Source organism: Astatotilapia calliptera, chromosome 1 (assembly GCF_900246225.1).
Source record: "Astatotilapia calliptera chromosome 1, fAstCal1.2, whole genome shotgun sequence".
Classification (NCBI taxonomy): Eukaryota; Metazoa; Chordata; class Actinopteri; order Cichliformes; family Cichlidae; genus Astatotilapia; species Astatotilapia calliptera.
This window is the reverse complement of record NC_039302.1, coordinates 24,413,091-24,438,558: the sequence shown is the minus strand read 5'-3', so window position 1 is coordinate 24,438,558 and position 25,468 is coordinate 24,413,091. Positions and strand designations below refer to the sequence as shown.

Below are 25,468 nucleotides of genomic sequence, written 5' to 3'. Positions count from 1 at the left end.
TCTGGGATGCTTAGAAGTCAAATTGCACTGCTGGAAATAGTTTATTTTGATGCAAATGCTGTTTTTTTTTGTTGTTTTTTTTGCAAATTTGCAGTATAGTATTTATTTTCGTTTTTCCTGCAGTATATAAAAATTGGTGTATTTCAAAAATAGAACTGTGATTTCCTGTGGTGGGAAACTATTTTGTGCAACTTTTTTGTATTTACAGTTTTGAGGGATAAGCCTCTTAAATTTCTCTAACTAGAAATATATGTTAAAAAAAACAAAAACGATTTTAAATTTTTTTGTAGTTTATTGCACTTTTTTGCAATTTATGTAATTACTATACACTTAATGCAGACATATTATTAAAATTTGGGCTATAATGGTTGTATTGATGTATATCATCTTGAAATGCTCCCAAAAATGGCTCCACAGCATGTAAAAATATACTATAAGCTCTGGTGGACTTGGTTCTATGGTAGGTCTTAAAGGGTTAAGGGATATATTCCTGTATTGATAAGTGGTAGAGTTGGACTCGGGCACCAGATAATTCAGCAGTTGAATCCCCACAGTGGTGTTTTTAAATGTATTTAAATAAATTTTAGGACAGAAGTTGGACTCCTAGAGGTGCAAAATGTTCTGAGTGTGATGGCTCCGTCTTGCGGTGGACGCGCTGCAATTTCCTGTGACGACAGGCTCATCCGTGTGATACCCACAACAGATAGGGACAGTCGTTAATAATCAGTGGTCAAGCACCACTTTTCTTGCACCGTTTGACTGACAAGGTTGGACCCGGGTGGTCCCGTTTGAACGTGATTGACAGGCAAACCTTAAGTAATGCTTAATGGCGCAGACGGGATTCGAAAGCGCCCACGAGTGGGGTTTCCGGTCAACTCACGGGGACCACTTTTAAATTAACATAGGGCCTAGAAATTTGATTTTTTTTTAAAATTTGATCGGCAAGGTTGGACCTGGGCTTAGAGGCTTTTAAATTAATCAAGGAAAACGTTAGGTGTACCGGTACTGAGGTTTGGAAACTGATATGGAAATGATGAATAATATCGGTTTTGAAGAGGTAATATGGTAATGGAAATAATTTATCTTGGCAGTTACTGGCAGTCTTTTGTGATATATAAATGTGTGAATGTATAAATGAAGTGTGAAATTGTTATTTGGATGAATGATTAAAGGTGCACATTGTGTTGAGAAAAAAGAGGGCATGGTGCGTGTATGAGAGACGATTTATTTTATTTTATTTTTTTAAGGAAGTTTAGGGAGGAGTGTAAAATGTTGATGAAAGTATTGCGTGAATGATGCTACAAAACTGAGCTGAAAGAATGGTGATATGTGTGGAAAATTGTTAATTGTCCTGATGTCTGAAGACTGTGATGTGAATGCTTTCAAAAGCAAAGAACTTAGTATATTTAAAAGTGTGTGTGCATGAAATAAGCATTCATGTTCTACTTTATTTACAACATGAAGGCAAAACAACATTTCAAACACAAGATCAGCATCAGTGAAGGTCCCAGTTTGCTCAAAGGTCCCAGTTTGTCCAAATGTCCTAGTTCGATCAAAGGTTGCAGTTTGTCCAGAGGTCGCAGTTTGTCCAAATGTCCCAGTTTGTCCAAATGTCCCAGTTTGATCAAAGGTCGCAGTTTGTCCAGAGGTCGCAGTTTGTCCAAATGTCCCAGTTCGATCAAAGGTCCCAGTTTGTCCAGAGGTCGCAGTTTGTCCAAATGTCCCAGTTCAATCAAAGGTTGCAGTTTGCGTAAAAGGTCCCAGTTTGTCCAAATGTCCCAGTTCGATCAAAGGTTGCAGTTTGTCCAGAGGTCGCAGTTTGTCCAAATGTCTCAGTTTGTCCAAATGTCCCAGTTCGATCAAAGGTCTCAGTTTGTCCAGAAGTCCCAGTTTGTCCAAAGGTCCCAGTTTGCTCAAAGGTCCCAGTTTGTCCAAATGTCCCAGTTCGATCAAAGGTTGCAGTTTGTCCAGAGGTCGCAGTTTGTCCAAATGTCTCAGTTTGTCCAAATGTCCCAGTTCGATCAAAGGTCTCAGTTTGTCCAGAAGTCCCAGTTTGTCCAAAGGTCCCAGTTTGCTCAAAGGTCCCAGTTCGTCCAAAGGTCATAGTTTGATCAAAGGTCCCAGTTCGATCAAAGGTCGCAGTTTGTCCAGAGGTCGCAGTTTGTCCAAAGGTCCCTATATCAGGTGTGCATAATTATTAGGCAACGTCCTTTCCGTTGGCAAAACGGGTCAAAAGAAGGACTTGACAGGCTCAGAAAAGTCAAAAATAGTGAGATATCTTGCAGAGGGATGCAGCAGTCTCAAAATTGCAAAGCTTCTGAAGCGTGATCATCGAACAATCAAGCGTTTCATTCAAAATAGTCAACAGGGTCGCAAGAAGCGTGTGGAAAAACCAAGGCACAAAATAACTGCCCATGAACTGAGAAAAGTCAAGCGTGCAGCTGCCAAGATGCCACTTGCCACCAGTTTGGCCATATTTCAGAGCTGCAACATCACTGGAGTGCCCAAAAGCACAAGGTGTGCAATACTCAGAGACATGGCCAAGGTAAGAAAGGCTGAAAGACGACCACCACTGAACAAGACACACAAGCTGAAACGTCAAGACTGGGCCAAGAAATATCTCAAGACTGGTTTTCTAAGGTTTTATGGACTGATGAAATGAGAGTGAGTCTTGATGGGCCAGATGGATGGGCCCGTGGCTGGATTGGTAAAGGGCAGAGAGCTCCAGTCCGACTCAGACGCCAGCAAGGTGGAGGTGGAGTACTGGTTTGGGCTGGTATCATCAAGATGAGCTTGTGGGGCCTTTTCGGGTTGAGGATGGAGTCAAGCTCAACTCCCAGTCCTACTGCCAGTTTCTGGAAGACACCTTCTTCAAGCAGTGGTACAGGAAGAAGTCTGCATCCTTCAAGAAAAACATGATTTTCATGCAGGACAATGCTCCATCACACGCGTCCAAGTACTCCACAGCGTGGCTGGCAAGAAAGGGTATAAAAGAAGAAAAACTAATGACATGGCCTCCTTGTTCACCTGATCTGAACCCCATTGAGAACCTGTGGTCCATCATCAAATGTGAGATTTACAAGGAGGGAAAACAGTACACCTCTCTGAACAGTGTCTGGGAGGCTGTGGTTGCTGCTGCACGCAATGTTGATGGTGAACAGATCAAAACACTGACAGAATCCATGGATGGCAGGCTTTTGAGTGTCCTTGCAAAGAAAGGTGGCTATATTGGTCACTGATTTGTTTTTGTTTTGTTTTTGAATGTCAGAAATGTATATTTGTGAATAGGGATGGGTACCGGTGTCCGGTGCCATGATGGCACCGGCTCTGACATAAACGGTAGTAACCAGACCGAAAAGCAGCGCACATTTCGGTGCTTTATTTCGGTGCTTTTTTTTCCTGAGCTGTGATACACTTCTAGCCAATCATTTTACGTTTCCGAGGATAGTAGGCGGGTCCAGGTACGTACGTTCTTTTAGAGCAGAGCTACAGATTAAAAATGTCCAAGGCGAAGCGGTCAAAAGTCTGGCTGTACTTCACAGCAAAAGATGCAAACTCAGCAGCAACAAGTGCTTTAAGCTGATACTGTGATACTGTCAAAGGAGGTAACACCTCGAATCTGATGAAACACCTGGCGACGCATAGCGTTTTTTTTAAAAGCCGAAAAAATGCGCCGTATTTGATAGCTTGCTGCGAGACCTCACACCGAGCACATCTACTGCGGGTGTGGTGCCTGTTATCTGACCCGGAGTTAGCAACATCCCCCAAAAACACGAAGAGGAGAGTCCTGGCCCCTAGCCCTGCCAGTGTAGCAGAAATGATGACGGATGATGATGCAGCAGCAGCCGTTCTTCTCTGCGTGAGTAGGCTAACCACGTTATTACATTAATGCATGTAAGGTGAACTAGCAAACATCATAATAGCTACATGCGGCTGTCTTCTTGTTTGATGGCAGATACTCCCTTCACCCTGGCCAAAAAGGCTAAAATGACCAAAGAAAAAGTGGAAAACAGGTAAACATGAGAGGTTTTTGGACAAAGTTTGTGTTTTTTCCATTGTTTACAGTTTTTTACAGACGCTAGGACACATGTCTCAATACTTAGGTCACGTTTGCAAAACTCCTCACACAGTGAGCACAACAGAAGTCTATGTGGGCTAAACTGAGGACCAGTTATCATTGTTTTGGCACAAAATGCATTCAATGACTACATCTCTCAAATTTCATGAATTATCTTCTCACTCAGACGCAACAACTGCCAAAAATCTTTGTACGTACAGGACATTTTGCATGTGCTTACATACTGTTTTCAAAACTGTTAAACTTATGGCCAAAACAATAACACAATGCAAAACTTGAAAAGACAGCAAAATGCAACAGCAATATTTTATTGAAACATATTTCCAATCTAAACATGCAGTTTAACCAGCCACAGCTGATTCTCATTGTAGATGAACATCTGCACAGGTGTTACTCCTTCAATTTTTCAACTCCTTCAATTCTGGCAGCCAGAAGATTCTTTCCTAGGTGTATTGCCCAAGATGACATAAGATGTGATGTGGATGACAACCTGTGGCCAAATGGAGAAGACCGAGTAGATTAGCATTACTATTGTATGTGTATCAGTGGATGGTGTGTATACAAATTCTTGTATTTTGGGATTACTTAGTGCAAAAAAATAAAAATACATAAACAAATATTAACGAATTCTGCATGATGTCTGATTCATTCCAGTAACATATATTGAAATTATAAACAGAGATGTGTCCTTGTTTTACACAGGAAAACACTGTGTAACATGTTGTTAGTGTTTTTTAGGTCATTGTTTTGTGGGTGACAAAGTGTGTTTGTCGGCTGTCAACCTTTGCTAGTGTTCTGGAAGAATGAGTTTATTTGAGACCTGAATGAAGTGTTTTGGTAGTTGTAGTGCATTTTGAATGTGAAATGAACTGCTTTGCCAAGCTGACGGTCAGTTAGGAGGATTGTGTGAAGTGTTTTGCAAAAGTGACCTAAGTATTGAGAAATGTGTCCTAGCGGCTGTAAAAAACTGTAAGCACTGCTTCCAGCCAAGAGTGATACCATATATGCCCTATAGCTGCAGAAAAGGCTACCATTGTTATCTTTTTACAAAAAACCAGCTGAACATGAGAGGTTTTTGGACCAATTTTGTGTTCTCCATTCTTTAAGCACCGGTTTGAGCACCGGCACCGTTTCAAAAGTACCGATTTGGCACCGGTATCGGATAAAACCCTAAACGATACCCATCCCTATTTGTGAATGTGGAGATGTTATATTGGTGTCACTGGTAAAAATAAATAATTGAAATGGGTATATATTTGTTTTTTGTTGAGTTGCCTAATAATTATGCACAGTAATAGTCACCTGCACACACAGATATCCCCCTAAAATAGCTAAAACTAAAACAAACTAAAAAACTACTTCCAAAAACATTCAGCTTTGATATTAATGAGTTTTTTGGGTTCATTGAGAACATGGTTGTTGTTCAATAATAAAATTATTCCTCAAAAATATAACTTGCCTATAATTCTGCACTCCCTGTAGGCATGAAACCTACTTTGTTATTTTTAAACCAGTAAAATCTAACTGGTTGGGTTAAACACACACAGACTGTTCCTCTGTTCCTGTGTTTGCCTTGGGCTAACACAGTCAGACTGGATTGATTTGACAGTTCTGTCTGATATCAAGCTTTTTGTCTGTCTGGTCTTTGGGGAACTAACCTGTCCAGGTACTCACATTAATGATCATTCATTTCGGATATTAAAACTGGAGTTTATTAGCTCTCAGTGAGGTTTCTGCTGATTTTCTCAACTCTCTTAAAATCCAAACATGAAATGTGAAAACACATTCTAAGATCAGTCTGTTATTTCCTCAGTGCATCACAGTCAGAACTTACTGTTGAGAATACAGTGTGTGGAGTGTGATGTGCACCTGTAACTAAGGCCCCTGTTTTGTTTACCTGAGGTTATTTATTAATCTATCTCTCCTTTCCTCCTCCTTGTTCCCTACAGCCTTGTTTCCTTCTGCTGTACCTATGTTTAAGTACTCGTAGACAGTAAACAGGTGAGTATTTCATTAGTACCTGATTCGTGCTGTCAAAAATAGCCCCATTGGAAACATGGAAAATATTGATACTCCAAAGGAGCAATTTATAATTAAGTCATAATCTCAACTCAGTAAATGTAAATGAAAGGGTTAGACGGACCTCACCTGCACATGGTATCTCGACAGGGACCTTCTTTAGGTGGTAATGGGGTGCCTGTGTACATTTTTAGATAAACTGCACAAACTGTTGTGGGACTACACCAGTAAATGCTGCTGGTGCAGACTTGTAAACTGGCAGCAGCTGCCCCCGGCACAACAGAATGTATGAGATGAGAAATGAGGCGTGAGGTTTTGGGATCATGCTTTAATTTGCATCTGCAGGGCTTGCATTAAGTAAGGAACCAACTCCAAGAGTTGTGCATCCCACACCTCTAATAAATAATAAATGACAGAGGTCACTGTGAAGTCAAACAGCTTACAGCAGGCCTGTCCATACCACTGAATAACTAACAGTTGCTTGTTTATTTTGGATGTCGTGAGATTTAACTTTTTACCTGAGGATTCCTGCAGTTTCTGTTGCCTGGCAACGGCAATGAGTCTGTTGCTCCTGGTGCATTTTGTTGGTTTTGTTTTTGATTGGTGTAACATGATAATAAAACAGGACAAAACAGTGCACGGACACAAAATGGACATCACAGAGCTGGCAGGGACTGCATGTGACGCTGTAATATTAAATCATCACAAATATCACAGGACAAAGCGGTGCTGTTATGTTTGCATTCAAACCACCCACCCACGCTCCAACTCACTCAGTGTTTTATTGTATGAAATTTAAGCGCAATACTTAGCATCATGTCACAGCAGCAGCTCCACCTGCCCTCCTGTTTACTCGAATGGAGCTTTGGTCGCAGGGCAGCCTTCCTGCTCAGGTGCTTTGTTTTTGGCATTCTAGCTTGTCGTTGTGGTTAAGTTCAGCTCGAGTTTCATAATCTTGACATTTTTAGTTCCCGTTGTTTCTCATCTGTTTCTCATCGTCTGCTTCACTTTGGGGAAGTCTGTAAAAAAGAAGAGCTGGGTGCAGAAGCTTGAGCTTGTTTTGGTTACTCATTAATCTACACATGAGTCAAAAATATGTATACAGCTCCACTAATATTTGGTTAAATGTCTGTGATCAGAAACTTTTGGTGGCCATCAACAAGCTACTGACACAACTGTGTTGGGATTCTCGAGCACTTCTTTAAATGATCTGATTTTTAAACATAGTCCACACATTTTGATTAAGGCTGAGCTCTGACATCATCTCTTTGTACACAGGTGTGAAGTTATAGTGATGTGTGATGAGATCAAACCTGAAAACCTGAGAGTATTAAAGCGAATCACACAGGTGCTGTGCAGCTGAATGTGAGTGCGGCTGTGATCGCTGCTCACTAACAGCCAATTTATTCAAAAAGCACAATTAACAAGGATTGCCAATAGTTTTAAGTGCAGTGCCAAAGCTTTGGTCTTCTCTCCTACAGCAGTGTTTACTGACCTTAGTAATCATCCAACCACATATTTCTGGCATATTTCTTTAGAGTGAAACACACACACACACACACACACACACACACACACACACAGACACACACACAGACACACACACACACACACACACAGACACACACACACACGACACACACACAACACACACACACACACACACACACACACACACACACACAACACACACACACACACACACCACACACACACACACACAACACAGACACACACACACACACAGCACACACACACAGACACACACACACAGACACACACACACAGACACACACACAACACACACACACACACACACAGACACACACACAGAAACAGACACACACACAGACACACACACACACACACACAGAAACAGACACACAGACACAGACACACACACACACACACACACACACACACAGAGACACACACACACAGACACACACACACAGACACACACACACACACACACAGACACACACAGACACACACACACACACATTATTGTTGTGCAGTCAGAGTGCCTGACAGATTACACGGACTCGTCCTCCGCTGGTTTCTTCTTTTTCTTGTTGTCTGTTATTCTTTTTTATTTCACCTTTGATTCCTTTTTATTTGAACGGCAGGAAGTCCTGGTGAAATTCAGTGCTCTCAAGTCTGGCTTTTTATTTATTTATTTATAAATGTTATCACTCCTGTGGAAATCACCACTTTCTCTGCTTCTGAAACACGTTTCCTCTCATAGAATAATGAGGCAGGCCCAGCATACACATACTATACAAACTGAATGGGGATCCTAAATGCATAAAGATCTTTATAACTTTATATTGAGTTTGTATTTAAGTCAGCCTTTTACATCAATTAAACAGTTATAAGAACACTTTACCATTTGTATAGTTTTTACATTTATCCATTTAATAGAAACTTGAGGAGTTTTTCAGTGTTTACAGGTTGATTTTTGTATACATTTGTGTATAAATACATATAAGGTCCAGTTTTGTACTTGCACAAAATGCCAAGGAAAGGTCAAAGGTCACAGTCCCAGAAGCTTAGATGGCAAAAGCAGAAGGAACAGGTAAATCTTTCTCAGACCAGTGAGCAGGTAAAGGTGTCTGTTACAAGTATTCCCAGTCCAGAAGTGCAGCTCAGCGTTCAGACAGCCGCAGTGTCTTATGCAGATGTGGTAAAGAGAGGTGTTTGCTCATCATCGGTGCCAAATGCTAAAGTACAGCAGGTAATCCAGACTGAACCCCAGCTAACTGTGCAAACGCAGCATGATGGAGAAGCTCCAGGACCGTCTCATGTACAGGTTACAAACAGTGAAAGTCGTCCACAAGTGAGTAGCATCTGTGCATCCCGAAGCCAGGCCAATGCTAAGTATGGAAAGTACCGGAATCAGCAATGCATGGCGAACAGTTTGGTTTCCTGTCATTCTTACACGAGGATGAATTCATTACCAGAGCAGATCTTAACCGTGTGTTGGACAAAGGCCATGCCGTGTATTCAGATGCCAGAAAGAGGTTTGTGAACAGCGTGTTTCTAGCCTGTGATGAACTTCCCACTGTGATCATCAGCCGCAGACACGAGTATCAAGTCGACATGTCTCAGTTTGCTCTTTATGGCACATTTGACGGTACAGATCGTCTTCCGAGCCTTGAACAGGGACTACAGTGTTTGGCTTCAGACATTTGCTATGCTTTGCTAGTCATGGGAGGAACAGCCATTGCAGTTTCCAGGCTGACTTCAGGTGAATACGCATATTTTGATCCTCACCCACGTAAGTCTACAGGAATGCCATTGTCGCTAGATGTAAGTGGTGGAACTGCAGTGATGTTAAAATTCACACGTCTTAACGACATGATTGACAGGATCAAATGCTTGTACCGAAAGTTTAGCATCGCACCAACCTGTACCTATGAGCTACAGCCAATCGAGTTTCACAGTCAAAACGCTCCTTACCAAAGAGATGCTGATCAAACCACCGAATACAAACGAACCGCTGCAAGTGTTCCAAGCGCAGCTTTAAATGAACCTGTCCATGAATTAAATTCCCAAACAACCACTGAGCAGACACGGAAAACTGTTACGGAGACTGTAATCACTGAAGTGACATCATCCAGGGTGGATTCTTCAGATGAGACAGCTGCTACTGAAAACAAGAATCGTGCTTCTGATTATTTACAGAAAGAAACATCTGCATCTTCTGTGAGAGAAACTCAGGTAGTATCAGATGCTGTTCCTCAGAATGATTCAAACACTGCCTCCTGTTCAACTAAGGCAACACAGGAAGTGCCACATAAAATTTTGAAACGTAATAAACAGGAAGCACAAAAAATGAGGAGAAGGTCAGTGGCCCAACAGAAATTACCACAAAGAAAGGAAAATCAGAAAAGGAAGGAAAGGGAGATGTACACTTTTGATGAAAGCTTTAAGGCAAAGAAAAGAAATTCCAGTAGAAAGTCTAATGATCCAAATCACAGACAGAAAAAGAGAGTATACAAAAATAATCTGTATAAAGTAAATGCTACATATAGAGAGAAACAGACAGAACATTTGAGAAAGATCTATAAAGAAAGAGATGATTTTAAGGAAAAACAGAAGGAGCAAATGAAAAGGCTGTATAGAGAAAGTGCTAAAATTAGAGAGAAAAAAAGGGAATGTGTCATAAGGACATACAAAGACAATCCTATATTCCGAGAAAAGCAGAAAGAACGTATAAGAAGAACATATAGAGAGTCTTCTATATTCCGAGAAAAGCAGAAAGAACGTATAAGAAGAACATATAGAGAGTCTTCTATATTCCGAGAAAAGCAGAAAGAACGTATAAGAAGAACATATAGAAGTTCTGTTGAATTCAGAGAGAAACATAAAGCTTACATGAGGTCATATGTATATAACCTATATAAAGAAAGCGAAGAATTTAAAAAGAAAAAACGATCTTACATGACTAAGCGGTATGGAGAAGAAAAACGATTTCAGCAACAACACAAGGACAATATGAGAGAACGAATGAGAGTAAAATATTGGAACGGTTTTTCTTTCAGACAGATGCATAATATCAGATGTGCAATGAATATAAAACGGAAATATCGCCAGATGCATCGACCAGCTGAGAGTTTACAGTGTCATCCAGATAACAGTTTAATGAATGAGGCCATATCTCGTTTCAGATCCAACATTAAGTCAGCACCATCTTATGTTTGTACTGTTTGTCTAAAAGCTTCTTTTCCTAATCAGGTGAAAATCTGCAAAAGAGAAAATTACTCAAAACACCAAATTGTAGCTCATCAGTGCCTAACTGGTAAATTTGTTCATGTGTGTGATGAAGCATGTCATGATCACTGCAGCTTTCCTGTTGAGAGAAAAAAAGAGTATATCTGTCACACATGTCACAGTTCCCTCAAAAGTGGATGCATGCCCAGACTTGCTGCTGTCAACGGTTTAGAACTGCAGGATATTCCAGCTGAACTGTGCGATCTCAACATTCTGGAGAGACATCTGATTGCCAAATGCATACCATTTGCAAAGATTATTCCTCTTCCAAAGGGCAGACAAAGACTCATACGTGGTAATGTGGTGTGTGTACCATCTGAAGTCCAACAAACAGTTGACTATCTACCTCGGCTCAGAAGCCAATCACAGATCATGAGGGTGAAATTGAAAAGACGACTGTGCTACAAAGGCCATCAGCTGTTCCAGACTGTCACCTGGTCTAAACTGATCCAAGCCCTGCGTAAACTCAAACAGATTCACCCACAGTACACAGATATTATTATCAGAGATGATGCATTGCTTTGTGATCCAACATTACCTGATGATGACAGCAGTGATGAAGCCAGCATGGGAAGTGATGATTATGATGAAGCAGATTTAATGGAAATTGACAACTATGAAAAAGATGCCCTTTTGTGTGAAAGTGAGTCTCAAAGTGACCAAGCTATTAATATGCAATCCTGTGATGAACAACCAGAGGAACAAAATCCAGATGAACCAGAAAGTGATTTGAACAATGGAGGTTTTGCTCTAGAAAGTTGTCTGCAGCCTGTTGACATTTCAGAAGAGATTCTCTGTTTCACTGATAACACATATTGTGTGGCTCCTGCAGAAAGAAACAATCCTGTTAGCTTCTTCAGAACTCCTCATTTGGAAGCCATGGCATTTCCTGTGCAGTTTCCTACCGGTCAGAATACACTGGATGAAAAGAGACGTCTTAAACTCACACCAAGTGCTTACTTCAAGTCAAGGCTTTTCAACATTGATGCAAGATTTGCTAAAGACACAAATTACCTGTTTTTCTCACAGTTTGTCACTGAAATACACTTGGCTAATTCCAGCATGACAATACAGCTAAGGAAAGGTAAAACTATGACCAAAGATGGACGCAAAATCACATCAGGAATGTTACAAAGTAAGACAGAAGTAGAGAAGCTGGTAAGAAATAAAGATGCAATCAGATTTATGCAGCCACTCAGAGGAACTCCAGCTTACTGGCAGAAAACTACCAGAGATCTATTCAGCATGGTTCGCCAAATAGGAACACCTCAGTTCTTTGTCACTTTCTCTGCTGCTGAGATGAGATGGCCTGAAGTGATTCAAGCAATAAAGAGACAGCAAGGTGAAGAGGTTGATTTTGAAGCCCTGGACTGGTCAGAAAAGTGTGAAATTCTAAGATCAAATCCAGTAACCACCATGCGGATGTTTGATAAGCGTGTTGAGGCTTTGTTCAGAGATTTGCTTTTTTCTCCTGCACAGCCCCTTGGTGAGATCATTGATTACTTTTACAGAGTTGAGTTCCAGCACAGAGGTAGTCCACATATACACATGTTGCTGTGGATTCGAGAAAAGGTAGAAGCAGATGTGGATGATGACCAAACTGTCTGTGACTTTGTTGACAGATACATCTCAGCTCAACTCCCTGATCCAGAAAAACAACCTGAACTGCACAAAAAAGTCACTGAGCTACAAAAGCACAGCAAAAACCACACAAAGACATGCTTTAAGAGTGTGAACTCTGGTTGTAGATTTGGGTTTCCCAAACCACCAGCCACAAGAACAATGATTGTGAGACAGGATGAGGATTCAGACACTGAAGCTGCAAAAGCCAAACTCAGACCTTTGTTGAACCTGCTGAAGGAACCTGAAGCTGCTTCCCTCACCATAGAGCAGATTCTGTCACGATGCAACTTAACAATGAATGAGTATGAACAATGCCTCCAAGACATAAACAAGAAAACAGCTCTGATTCTGAAACGTGACCCAAATGAGTGTTGGATCAACAATTACAACCCAGACCTGCTTGAAGCCTGGAACTCTAATTTAGATGTCTCATTCATTTTGAATGCCTATTCATGTATAGAATACCTCTGTAAATATATAACAAAGAAAGAATCTGGCCTCTCTGAATACCTGAAGACAGTTATTGACAACTCTGATAAGAACACCGTCAATGAGTGTGATGAAATGAGAGCTGTGATGCAAGCTTACTCAAAAAAGAGAGAAATCAGCGCACAGGAGTGTGTGACTCGAGTCTGTGGCCTAAAAATGAAAAAATGTTCCCGCAGTGTTGTATTTGTACCAACAGATGATAACCCAGTAAAAATGAGTCGGCCCATGAGCTTCCTGGAAAGCACAACACACGACAGTTGTAATATTTGGATGACAAGTTTGAGTGATAAATACAAATGCAGACCTGAGACCCCAGAATATGAGGAAATGTCACTGGCTGATTTTGCTGCCTTGTGCAGGTTGGTGAGTGGTCCAAATGAAGGAAAAGATGTGCTTCCTCTTCTAAACCAGCTTGGATTTGTACAAAGGCGAAAGAATGATAAACCAGCTATAATCAGATATTACCACTGTTCACAGGAAAAAGATCCTGAGCAATATTATGGTCGACTGTTGAGACTTTACCTTCCACACAGATCAGAGCAGGAACTGAAACCACAAGGGTTCCAAACCTATCAGTCCTTCTACAACTCAGGTTTTGTACGACTTCCATGTTCAGACCACAGTGAGTCTGTGAAAAGGGTTGTGAAAAGAAATAAAGACAAGTATGAGAAGAACTCTGAGGATATTGAGAGTGCACTGGAAGAGTTTGAACAAAATAGGGATGTTGTGATTGATGAATGGTGTAATCTGGCTCCTGAATCTGAAGTTGTGAGGCTGCAATGTGATGAGAATCTTCCTGAGAGACATTCTGATGATGAGAACGAACAGGAGAATGTCCCCGACTACAGTCGTCAGTCTGATGCTGTAACAAAGATCAGAGCCGTCAGAGAACAACCTGCAGTAGATCCAGCCGTGGTACGTGTAATGTATCAGAATCTGAACCAGAAGCAGGCCTGCGTGTTCTATGCCATAAGAGACTGGTGTATTCAGCGAGTTTGTGGTTTGAACCCAGATCCATTTTTCTTCTATATCAATGGTGGTGCAGGAACTGGAAAGTCACATCTGATTAAGTGTATTCATTCTGAAGCATCAAAGATCCTGAGCAGACTGCCTGCTAATGCAGAAGAAGCTGACATATCAAATCCAACTGTTTTACTGACTTCATTTACCGGGACAGCAGCTTTTTCTATCAATGGCTCTACGTTACATTCTCTACTGAAACTACCCAGGAGTCTGAAACCACCCATTCAAGGACTTGGTAACCAACTGGATGAAGTCAGATCTGAGCTGATGAATGCTGAAATTATTGTTATTGATGAGATTTCAATGGTTTCAAAACCCCTTTTTGCTTATGTGGATGCAAGACTGAAACAAATCAAAGGCACTCAGAGACCTTTTGGTGGAATGTCAGTTTTAGCTGTTGGAGATTTTTACCAGCTGCCACCAGTGCGACAGTCTAAACCTCTCTGTGTTTACGATCCAGAACAGATTGACCTATGGCAGGAACATTTTCAGATGATCACTCTAACCGAGATCATGCGTCAGAAAGATGATGTGGCCTTTGCAGAGATGCTGAACAGGATTAGAGTCAAAGAAAAGACAGATGAGCTTTCTCAGTGCGACAGAGATTTGTTGTCACAGGCTGTGACTGCACCAGAAGAATGTCCAACTGAGGTCTTACACATTTATGCCACCAACAAGAATGTGGAATCCCACAACACAGATACCCTGAAGAAGCTTCATTCAAACATCATAATCATCAATGCAGACGATTTCCAGAAGGATAAATGTACAGGCAGAATGGAACGAAGAGACAAACCATTTACAGGTGGGCGAAATGATTTACCTGACACTCTGAATGTTGCTGAAGGAGCTCGAGTCATGCTGACCAGAAACTTGGACACACTAAACGGTTTGGTCAACGGTGCTTTTGGTATACTGGTAAAGGTGGTGAGATCTGAAAATGATGGACACATAATTAAACTGGGGCTCAGGATGGACAACCGGCAGCCTATGAGACACAACCGCAGTGCTAATGCAGCTTCTGATGATCTTGTTTACATTGAGAGAGCAGAGGAGAGTCTGAAGTTTAAAGGAGCAGTACGCAGACAGTTTCCTGTAAAGCTAGCATTCGCTTGCACAATTCACAAAACTCAGGGTCTTACAACACAGACAGCTGTAGTTTCAATGAAGAACATTTTTGAACCAGGTATGGCTTACGTTGCTCTCAGCAGGGTGACGTCTCTCAGTGGACTCTATTTGCAGGACTTGGATGAGAAAAAGATTTACGCCAATCCCGAGGTAACTGCAGCGCTCCAAACCATGAGACAAGCCAGTGTTGAGGAAATGATGCCTCTTCTTCAGGTCAGAGAAACAGCCAGCAGACTTGACACTCTTACACTGATCCATCACAATACGGAGGGTTTGCCATCTCACATCAGTGACATCAAGAGTCATCATGAAATGTGTTTAGCAGATGTTTTGTGTCTCACTGAGTCTCACCTTCAAGGCTCCTTTGTTGCAGACAGTCTTCATTTGGATGGCTACACCATGTTCAAACGCAACAGACATGTGTCCTACACAAACTTTCCTCACATGGCCAGCAGAAGTGGTGGGGGAGTTGTTGTGTATTTGAGGAATCATTTTCAGGTTCAGGTAAAACAGTATCTGCATAATGTCACTGATCTTGAGTTTTTAGTGTTGAAGGTTCAGGCTCCATTCCCTGCACTCATTGCTGTTGTGTACAGACCTCCTGACTACAGTTTGACACCATTCATGCAAAACCTGGTAAGTCTTTTAGATTCACTTGAAATAATGGACTGTCACCCAATAATTGTGTGTGGAGATTTTAATGAGAACCAGTTGCAGAGTGGAAGAAAACAGATTCTGGAGCAGTTTCAGTCGAGAGGGTATTCACAGCTGATCACTTCTGGCACTACAGACAAGAACACCCTGCTTGACCTCATTTTTATTTCTCAGCCACAGCTATGTCGTTATTCAGGTGTTCTGAGATCATATTACAGTTACCACAACCCTGTGTTTTGTGTCCTGTCCTTGAGCCAATCATGAAGGCGTCTGGTGAGTTTTGAAACAATTACAGATCATGTTTGTTACAGAGTTTACTGATTGTAGAGTATGAAAAATATTTTTCATTGGAAAAAATTGTCTTCCCTACTCTGTCTGTAAGAAGACCCTTTCTTATTGCAATGTTATTAATCATTTCACCAAATCATGGCTGTACTTCATGCAGAGCCGGGAGATCTGCTTTCTGTTATCATGCACCTCAGATCTGAAATATACTGCATTAAACGGACATAATTTATTTTTTATTCTCATGTTTTACATGACTAAATCTACTTATACATTTTTTCATGGATGTTAATTGTTATCTCCTTTTTTGATACTTTTTTTACTCTGACGTATGTATCTCAACAAACGAGATCTTCCCCTCCAAGATGCTTTCAAATATGAAATAGTAAATAAATAAATCCCAGATAAATGCAGGTATTTATTATGGGTCACATGAATAAATACAGACAATTATATTTTCTTGATTATAGTAGCTTTTGTAGAATCAAAAGTTTTTGTGATGAATGAGTTTTTGCTTATCATGTTTTACAGGTAAAAAATGTCAAAAGTTTTAAACTATCTTTAGGCTACCAGAGATGTCTATAATGATACATTATGTAGAGAAAAACATTTTCACAGCTTACAGAATATGTATAAAAACTGATTTAGAAGTACATGGAAAGTTTCTGCATCCATTTTCTGACTTGGCCTTTATCCGGGTGGGTTTGGGTTTGGGTGGATAAAGGCCAAGTCAGAATTCTCTGAGCAGCTGGAAAAAGCTGCTAATAAACAAAGACATCAGAAAGCGGGGGCTTTAGGTGTAGCCCCCGTTTTCTGATGCACTAATTAGATTTAGTAACTGACACCCCATACCAGCATTATATAGACACTTGGGGGCTGAGATGGGTGGGTGGGGAGGGGGGGTGGGTGGTGTTAAAAGCACTTTATGTTTTGTAGATGTATTTTTTTCAGACAGGGCACACACAGTCCTGTTTCCTTTGTGGGAAAACCTTCAAACTTCACCATCCTCAGCTGAAACAACAACATCTTAACACCATCTTCATGAACTGCTGAGCCAAACCTGATCCACCAGTGCTGGACTGCACAGATAACTACATGCCACACAGAGACTGCTGTTTTATGAACTGCCATACCAGTATGTCTTCAATGGAGAAGATGACACACCCATCACCTGACCTCCTGCCTGATCTGGAGACCATCATCATGCTGCCACACTACACACCTCTGAGACCATGAATGATGACCCCTACTGAGGAAACTGTATTTCCTGTCAGAGATGCTCAGTGATCCTCAGAGCAGAGAGAGGTATGATTCTTTATCTTTGATAAAAAAAAAAGTCAGTGTTTTTAATCCAATTAATCAATTTAAATCCTGTTTATTGCATAAATAATTCCACACTCAAATGATTATACTTGTTGACACTTTTTGAGTTTTAATTCACATTATGGATTACAAATCTATGCTTTTTCTACTCTGTCTCTCTGTGCAGGTATTGCTGTCTTCTGAGTTCTTCCGTGTCCCAACTGAGGCCTTCAAACCTCATTGCAGAGCTCATGTCTTTCCTCACCATCATGTGAGTGTGAGATTGCTCTGGATTCTGGTTATGTGGCCTGCAGCACCTATAAGGTATTTCAATATTGTTCATTGTATAACTTATTTGTAGTTTTTAGGCCTTAACACAAATAAAATGTTCCTTTTTCTGTATTTTTTACAACAAGCTCGTCCAGTGTGCCTGCATTCCAGCTTCTTAGACTCTACTCAAGTGGACAGAGTATCAGTGTTTGGCCACTCTTACAGACACCAACTTCTGTCAACTCACTGCTACTGATCAGGCACCTCACTCCAGGAAGACACAGGGCTGCAAGCCTGTCATCGTTTCCAGTGTGGCTTTGTATTCTTGGGGTAGCATCAGATTTTTCCCACAAATATTCAAAGGTAACACTTGTTTTAAGCTTAGTTATTAAATCAAAAGTCTTCCCTTGTGTTAATTTTTTTTATTTTATTTGTTTTTGTTTTCTTTTAGATTTATGTGCAGTGATCGGATGTGGTGGAGCTTTGTTAACTGTGTGGAAAACATCTGTTTGTGATGATATTTACAATGAGGCTTTAAGGTGACAGTTTCCATGTAATTTCAATCCTTTTACTAAGCAAAAACATGTTTGCAATTAACATATTTTTTTTAAGTTTTATCTTCTGGATTTCTGGTTAACATTCCTCTGTGACAGCAAATACTAAACTGGTCCAAGTACCCAGCATATCATTGGTCAAAGGCAAAAAGGACCACATGTCACACTAGCAATGAATTATTGACTGTGTTTGTGTCATCAGATTTAACTAACAATATCAGACATATGAAACTGAACTCTGGATTAATGTGCAGATTTTTTTTGTGTTTTTTTTTTATTGTTGAATAATTATTTTGTAGAACAAACCCAATCTATTTACCCAAACAATGTAACTTGTTTGGGTAAATAGTGGATTAATATATCTAAGTCTATAAGTATAGCAAGCTGAATTCATACAGACACACAGCTCTAAATCCTGGATTGTAGGATGTACAAAAATGATCATGTGATTATTATGGACATTTAAATAACTATATCTATTGAACCATTACATGTATTCTTTTTAGAAATTACACAATCTCAAAATGTGAAAAAAGAAAGTGTTTAAGAGAATAAATAATGTGTGTTTGTATGAATCCTGCCTTAGTATGGGGTGTCAGTAACTACATTAGTATAGAGTAGGTCTAACAGTGGTTTTCCACATCTGCTCTAATACAGCGGTCCCCAACCTTTTTTGCGCCACGGACCGGTTTATGCCCGACAATATTTTCATGGACCGGCCTTTAAGGTGTCGCGGATAAATATAACAAAATAAAACTAGTACCGGTACTGAAAAAAAGAAAATTTATTCATAACACACATGAAAAGACTGAGGAAAACCAAGTAAACGATAAAAACGATAACAAAATAACGCTGAAAACCGATAAAAACCCTGAAAACTATACATTTCACACCTGAGCCTCATCTCTCGCGGCCCGGTACCAAACGACTCACGGACCGGTACCGGTCCGAGGCCCGGGGGTTGGGGACCGCTGCTCTAATATATATAGATAATGGGTCAGACATATAAAGTCATTTTGAAAAGTTCATAAAGGTCATTTATATGTGTTCCTCTTTATCATTTTATATCAGGTCACACAGCTGACTTGAGTTTTGATCAGAGTAGAACCATAACATTCATGCTAATGGTTCTACTGTTTACAGTTACTTTATGATGGATTTCACCCTGGTCACAGCACTATGTGAAAAGCTGTTAGAGGTAAAGTTAAGCCAATTAATACCTCATCATAAGTCACTCTCTAACGCAAAGCAGTGATTATTTTTCACTGTAATTTATTCCACAACAATGTTCTTTATTTGATCCTTGTTTCTTTAAATATGCAAATCGATTGTTCAGCTGTGTGACTCTCCACACCTCAAATATATCACAATGTGGACTTCATTTTGACAGTATTTTGTAGATTGGTACCATATTTATCATCAAATCAGGAAACTGTAAACTAATTGAAAAAATTAAGCTTATGAAAATTTTAATGTGGCATAGGAACATGTTGTTTATCCTTGCCAAATGGTATTTACACAAAACTCCAGCAAATCAGAGGATATATTTTTGTCTCTCACTTGCTATATATGTGTATATTTTTGCAGTTAATAGCCTATCATGTGTCTGCGCATCTTAGGGCCATAAACATAAACATGGCAAACAAGGATATGTTCACAATTCCAACAGATGCTTCAATTGTTTGTATAGATTTTAGATCAATTTGATTTGCATTTTCTATTAATATTTTTCTGTTTGTCCCAAATGGTATTTTTTATTTCTTTATGCCATTATTGTAATCATTGGAAACAACTGAGTAAATATTTTGTATCATATGTTTCTAAAAATATTTGAATGTTCTACTTTTCTACTACTGGTTTTCTACTTTCTAAACTTTCTGCCACTTTTTGGCATTTCAATAACATTATTTTTGGGTGTTTTAATCTCTGACCGCAGCATCTTGTGCATTTATTACCTAAATGTTGTTTGTGTGGGTCTTGCCTTTGTTATGTTTTTTTGCCATTTTTAGATTTCACCAGCTGTGCAAACTCGCAATTTTACCTTGGTTTTGTTCCACATTAGTTTATCTGCCGGCACATTTTCTTCCTTTTCTAATGTTTTTGGTAATTTTTCACAGTTAAACAAGTAACTTTGAGGTTACTTCAGCATTTTCAGCTGTTATCTGTTGACAGTTTTGCCTAATTATTACATTTCTGCAAATTTCTAGCAGTTCTGATAAGTTGTAATATTTCTGCCAAGTTTTTAATTTTCTACTAAATTATATTATTCCTGCTAGGTTACACTACTTTTGTTTGTTATGTTATGTTAAGTTATGTTATTCTAAATTATTGCATTTCTGCTAAGTTATTACATTTTTCTTAACTTGATATTGTTCTGCAAAGTTATTAAAATTTCAACAACTTTTTAAACACTGACTTTGATTTCTTCAGCTTCTTCAGCTATTTTCAACTATTTTCAGCAGACAGCTTCAGCTTTACAGTTTCCTCTAAGTGATTGCAGTTCTGCTAAGTTATTACATTTTAGCAAAGTTCCTTTGCTTCTGCAAAGTTTTTACAATTTCTGCAACTTTTCAGCTTTTTCAGCTACTTTTTGCATACAGCTTCAGCTTTAAGCATCCACACTGCATTTTCGCAGGAAATGCAAATTTTTCTAGTATAAATATGAGTTCCAATAATTACAATCATTACTCAAGTCTGACTAAGTAAGGCAGTTGGATGTAAATGCATATTTAGTCTGCAGACATGATACCACCACAAACTTTCTTATCAGCACCAAGTTGAATAACTCTAAGTGCAAATATATAACCCCATTTCCAAAATGCTGGGACTTTTAATTATTTACAATTAAAAACCAGGTTTCAGTTCAAAACTGAATTTACATTTACCACAGTACCTGGCCTATCCGGTTGTTCAGTCTGACGTCACTAGCCGTGTCTGGGTCTAAACTCCGCTGCAGGTCCATATATCAAACGATCACTATGGCATTACTGAGAGTTGAAAAACTATCTAAAGTTTTTCATCTTTAATAAAATGATCAGCGTTCTGCTCTACCAGGTGTAACAATTGAGTTTAACATCCAGGCATCCATGAAAACGGAATTTATGACATTTAACAGAGTTAGAAGTTAGCAGGGAGTTAGCTCGCTAGCTTCTATCTAAATACAATATAGCATGTCCTGACTGCGGGGTTTTGGAAACAAATTAAAACGTACAGCTCTGCTATCACTTCCAGCATAAATGAAGAAAGAAAACTAAAAAGCAGTGATGTTTGTAGGGTTACTGAAGTTGGGCTAGCTGGTATATAATGATGTGCTACGTGATCCCTAGCGACACAGCTATGTTAGCATAATATAAACAAGCTAACTTTTTTTCCACTCGATAAAAGTTACCGTGAGTGTTCTCGGTGGTCAGAAACAAATGTAATCGCACGGCAGGATGCTGTAAAAGGACCAAACTTCAGCCAGGAGAACAACTGAGATAATCCATCCACAATACGAGGTTAGTCATTCATATACTGCTGCATGGGCTGGGCTGTAGTTACATCCTAAGGTAAAAACTGAGCTTAAATAAATGATTAGTGGTAATAAAAGCCGAGGGAGGTCAACAGTGATCGCTGACTGTTTTAGGAGCTTTTTGAGATCAAATAGAAGAAAATACATAACATTAAACATGTTAACAACACAAAAGCCATATTAAACGCAGACTACTTTAGACCCAGAAGTAGGATTCGTCGCGTCATCACTGAACAACCGGATAGTGTGGAAGTGGGCTACACAAATGATTATCTTTGTCTTGTGCAAGAAAGTTCACAAAGTTTTAATGTTATCATTAAAAAAAAACTACTGCAACTTAGTGTTTAGGAAGAAATTATAGCCTACAATATAAGTTGTTTTTGTTTTGTTTTTTTATAACAGCATGTCTAATTTGTGCTCCTTTGTCTATGCACGGGAAGCAGAGATGACACAATGGAGAGAATAAAACGTGTGCCTGTTTATCTGCATCCACACACACAAAGTCTTATTTGTGTTCCTGACGAGTTGCTGATGTTTAACAAGAGGAAGCACAGCATGAATGCCCATTAAAGGGAAAATAACAGAAACCAGAAAGAAAATGATACCGAGCTCTCATCCACTATGGGACAACAAATAAGTGCACATAAAAAACACAAACACGCGATTATTTCCTGTCCCTGACTCTAAAAATAATCCTCTTCATAATAAGTTACAGCAAATAGGCTTTTTGGGTTTCTGAGAAAATTCATGCTCATTTCCACTTAAAAAGATTGCAGGAACACAAATGTTACCCATACAAACACACACACAGAAGAGTGAGAAGTTGATAGTCAGGGAAGGTGTGACTCACTGTCCCTGAACAGCACTCGCTGTTTCATGCTTGGCTGTGGTTTAAGAGGAGACTGAGAAAGAAAGAGATGAGAGACAGATGAGAGAGAGACTGAGGGAACGAAGCCTGCAGAAACTCATTTATATTCAGGATGGAAATAAAAGGACTGATGGTTAAGCATTCTTCCGCTGGATACTTTACAGGCTGCAGTTGCCCTCCCCCAGCCTCCACAAGACAAGGAAGTTTTACCTAACCCGCTAATGACCTGCAGACAGGTGAACAGGAAGAGAGGATGGGTGGGTGGACGAGTGCGTACTTGAACCCTGTATTGTAGCTGTACCATTAGAAATTCTATATTTACAGCCGTATTTCATGAACCAAAGCACCGATTGCAAACCTGATCACCATTTCTGAGGCTAACACTTTGCTCTTAGCTTTTTCGTCCTGTAAAAGGATTTCTTAGACTCAGATATACAGGCCATTTAGCTAAGGGACAGAAAATGTGTGGCCTTTAAGCACAGTGATGTTAATATTATCACTCCTTATCATCCAAATTAACTGTAAAAGCTGAAAATAACTTTCATGTACACGGTGCCATTAAATCCCTGCAAACAGCAGGGGACATGGGAAATTGACAATTAACCAAAGCGAAAATATACCGTTTACCCCATGACATCACTGATTAAAGGTTTCACCTGCATATTGCAGTATATGGAAACCTGGGACTGTTCAAAGAATTTAGTCATAGCTTTGCTACTACCCCATATGGAAAAGAAATAGTAAAAAAAAAAAGTGGCCACTTTCTCATTACTTTCATATATTGTTTTAGTAAGTATCCAAAACATACAAGTTTCATTATATAATTTTTCAAGGGATCTTATATCTGTTTTCACTCTTGTATGCTTTTCATACAAGTTTCACACAAGACAGATACAAACTTTATAAGATTTATATATATCTTTTCCATATGGGACTTTTTGCAAGAAAATGGTCAAACTGTTAGTCGATACATGCTAACAACAGTGTAAACAACAATTTTCTCCATGTATTTTTCTTTTAATATGATGCCCTTATACTATTTTTTGCACTTATTAAGGCGACAGCGCCGGGATCTTAAATAGAGGAAAATCCAAATTATACATTTCTCAGTGTTTTTAATTATGTGACAAATAATCCACACAGTGGGGAACAGCACAAAAAAGCTAATTCCAAATTACTGTGTATATGACTGAATGTATGCAAAAGTAACCTGCACAATGTGCTCTAAGTGTTAAGGCTTCTAAACAGGGCACAGCCTCACCCAGGAAACATCATGTAACCTACAAGGCAGATGACCAGAGAAATTTACCCAAATACACGGTTTGGGGAAATGGCTTAAAATACTCACAATTATTTAGCCAACACCCAAACATAAGCTCCAAATTATAACAAAAAAAAAAAAAAGCTACTTTCAGTGGCAGACTGGCCATCTGGCATACCTACAGTCTGCTTCCCAAGGGGGCAGGAGAACTGTTATAACCAGATTAAACAATTTCCCAAAGCTGTTTGGTCTCATATTTGTCTGTCCAATCAGTTACAAACAAATGTGTGCCTGTGTGTGTGTGTGTGTGTGTGTGTGTGTGTGTGTGTGTGTGTGTGTGTGTGTGTGTGTGTGTGTGTGTGTGTGTGTGTGTGTGTGTGTGTGTGTGCATGTGTGTGTTAGCAGTCTTTATTATTATTTTTAAAAAGCGGTAAATAAGGAATCAGACTGTATGTCTTTAAAATATTTAGAGTTAATTTGAAACATTTTAAGAAAACTATATCCATGTAGGCAGAAAACGTTAGTATTATAGTATTCGTATTATAATATCAGTGATATTAATGTGTTGCAGATAGTGTGGTTTTGGCCCAGGTATTTGAAATGAGATCAGATAACGGTGTGAATAAAATAATGCAATTACCCTATAAAAGCACATTTTTTATGACACAGAGTATTTTAAAATTGAACAGGCAACATGGTTCACCGTTTAATAGTAGGCTGATCCTTCATTTAACACATAGTCTTTATATGTCCTGTGTGAGATAACTAATAAAAGCATCATGAGTACAGGAGTGATGATGATTAGCGATGATAAACCCACAGGTTAATGGAAGGCAAGTGACCAATCAGTGCAAGAAAAATGTCAACATGTACGCATATAATTATGCTGCCCTCTGTTTTCAACCTTAATGCAAAACAAATACATCACAAATCATTTAATTTTTCACAAGGGATTAAAAAGGTGTAACAGCCAAAGATTTAAGGATTTCCCTCCCTTCTTTCACAGACATTTTTGTGTAAATAGAAAATCTTTACTCTGATTAAACATGTGAAATATATTTTCATTTGAGAGAGGATTGTGTAACATGACAACAACATGCTAAACTACAATTCACTATTGAAATATCCCATTAAAAAACCCTTTTATTACAGAGCTGAGCAGACTGAGCAGGCTGAAATGCTTGGTGGAAGGTCAGGATGCGATCCATGACCTCATGTTGGAACACATGCACAGAACGTTTTACTTCAACAGGTCTTTGCCAGGTCACTGTGCTGGTGTGAAAGGCTAATCTGCGAGAGACAGCTTAGGAAACACACTTCCTGGAACATCCCTCTAGAGGAAAGTCTGGAGGAAATTAAACAAAATACACAAATACTCACACTTTGGCACGTTATCGCGCTCTATTCCCGTCTACTTTCCTCTTAACCACCAAAGAACAGTAATTACTGTAGATGCCGGAGCGACAGAGGAGAGAGCAGTGCCAGTATGAGGGATGATAAAGGAGACGAGAGAGAGAGATAGCGGCTGCTGCAGCCAAAAGCTTCTCATTAAGCTAACCCTACCCCCAGCTCAAACATGTAGCATACATCCCCGTCTTCTACAGCACACTGCAGGTCAAATCAGTTT

At 39.6% G+C, this 25,468-nt stretch overlaps 2 protein-coding genes across 10 annotated transcripts in view; one reads left to right on the top strand and one right to left on the bottom strand.

Moving 5' to 3' along the window:
* The window catches only part of smyd3 (SET and MYND domain containing 3), a 232,393-nt gene that overhangs the window by 168,961 nt on the left and 37,964 nt on the right, over positions 1-25,468 (bottom strand). The gene's annotated exons all lie outside the window — the stretch shown is intronic.
* Positions 9,623-18,396, top strand: LOC113024243 (uncharacterized). 9 transcript variants are annotated; one of them, XM_026171172.1, is made up of 5 exons: positions 9,623-15,349; positions 15,514-15,596; positions 15,684-17,380; positions 17,565-18,010; positions 18,099-18,396. In XM_026171172.1, the coding sequence occupies exons 1-3, from the start codon at positions 9,935-9,937 to the stop codon at positions 15,739-15,741; spliced, it is 5,556 nt and encodes a 1,851-aa protein (XP_026026957.1). In that variant the 5' UTR covers positions 9,623-9,934; the 3' UTR covers positions 15,742-17,380; positions 17,565-18,010; positions 18,099-18,396. The 9 variants fall into 9 exon arrangements, with proteins under 9 accessions (XP_026026957.1, XP_026026976.1, XP_026026934.1 ...); XM_026171191.1 differs by having other exon boundaries at positions 15,510-15,596; XM_026171149.1 differs by having other exon boundaries at positions 9,623-10,328; positions 10,383-17,380.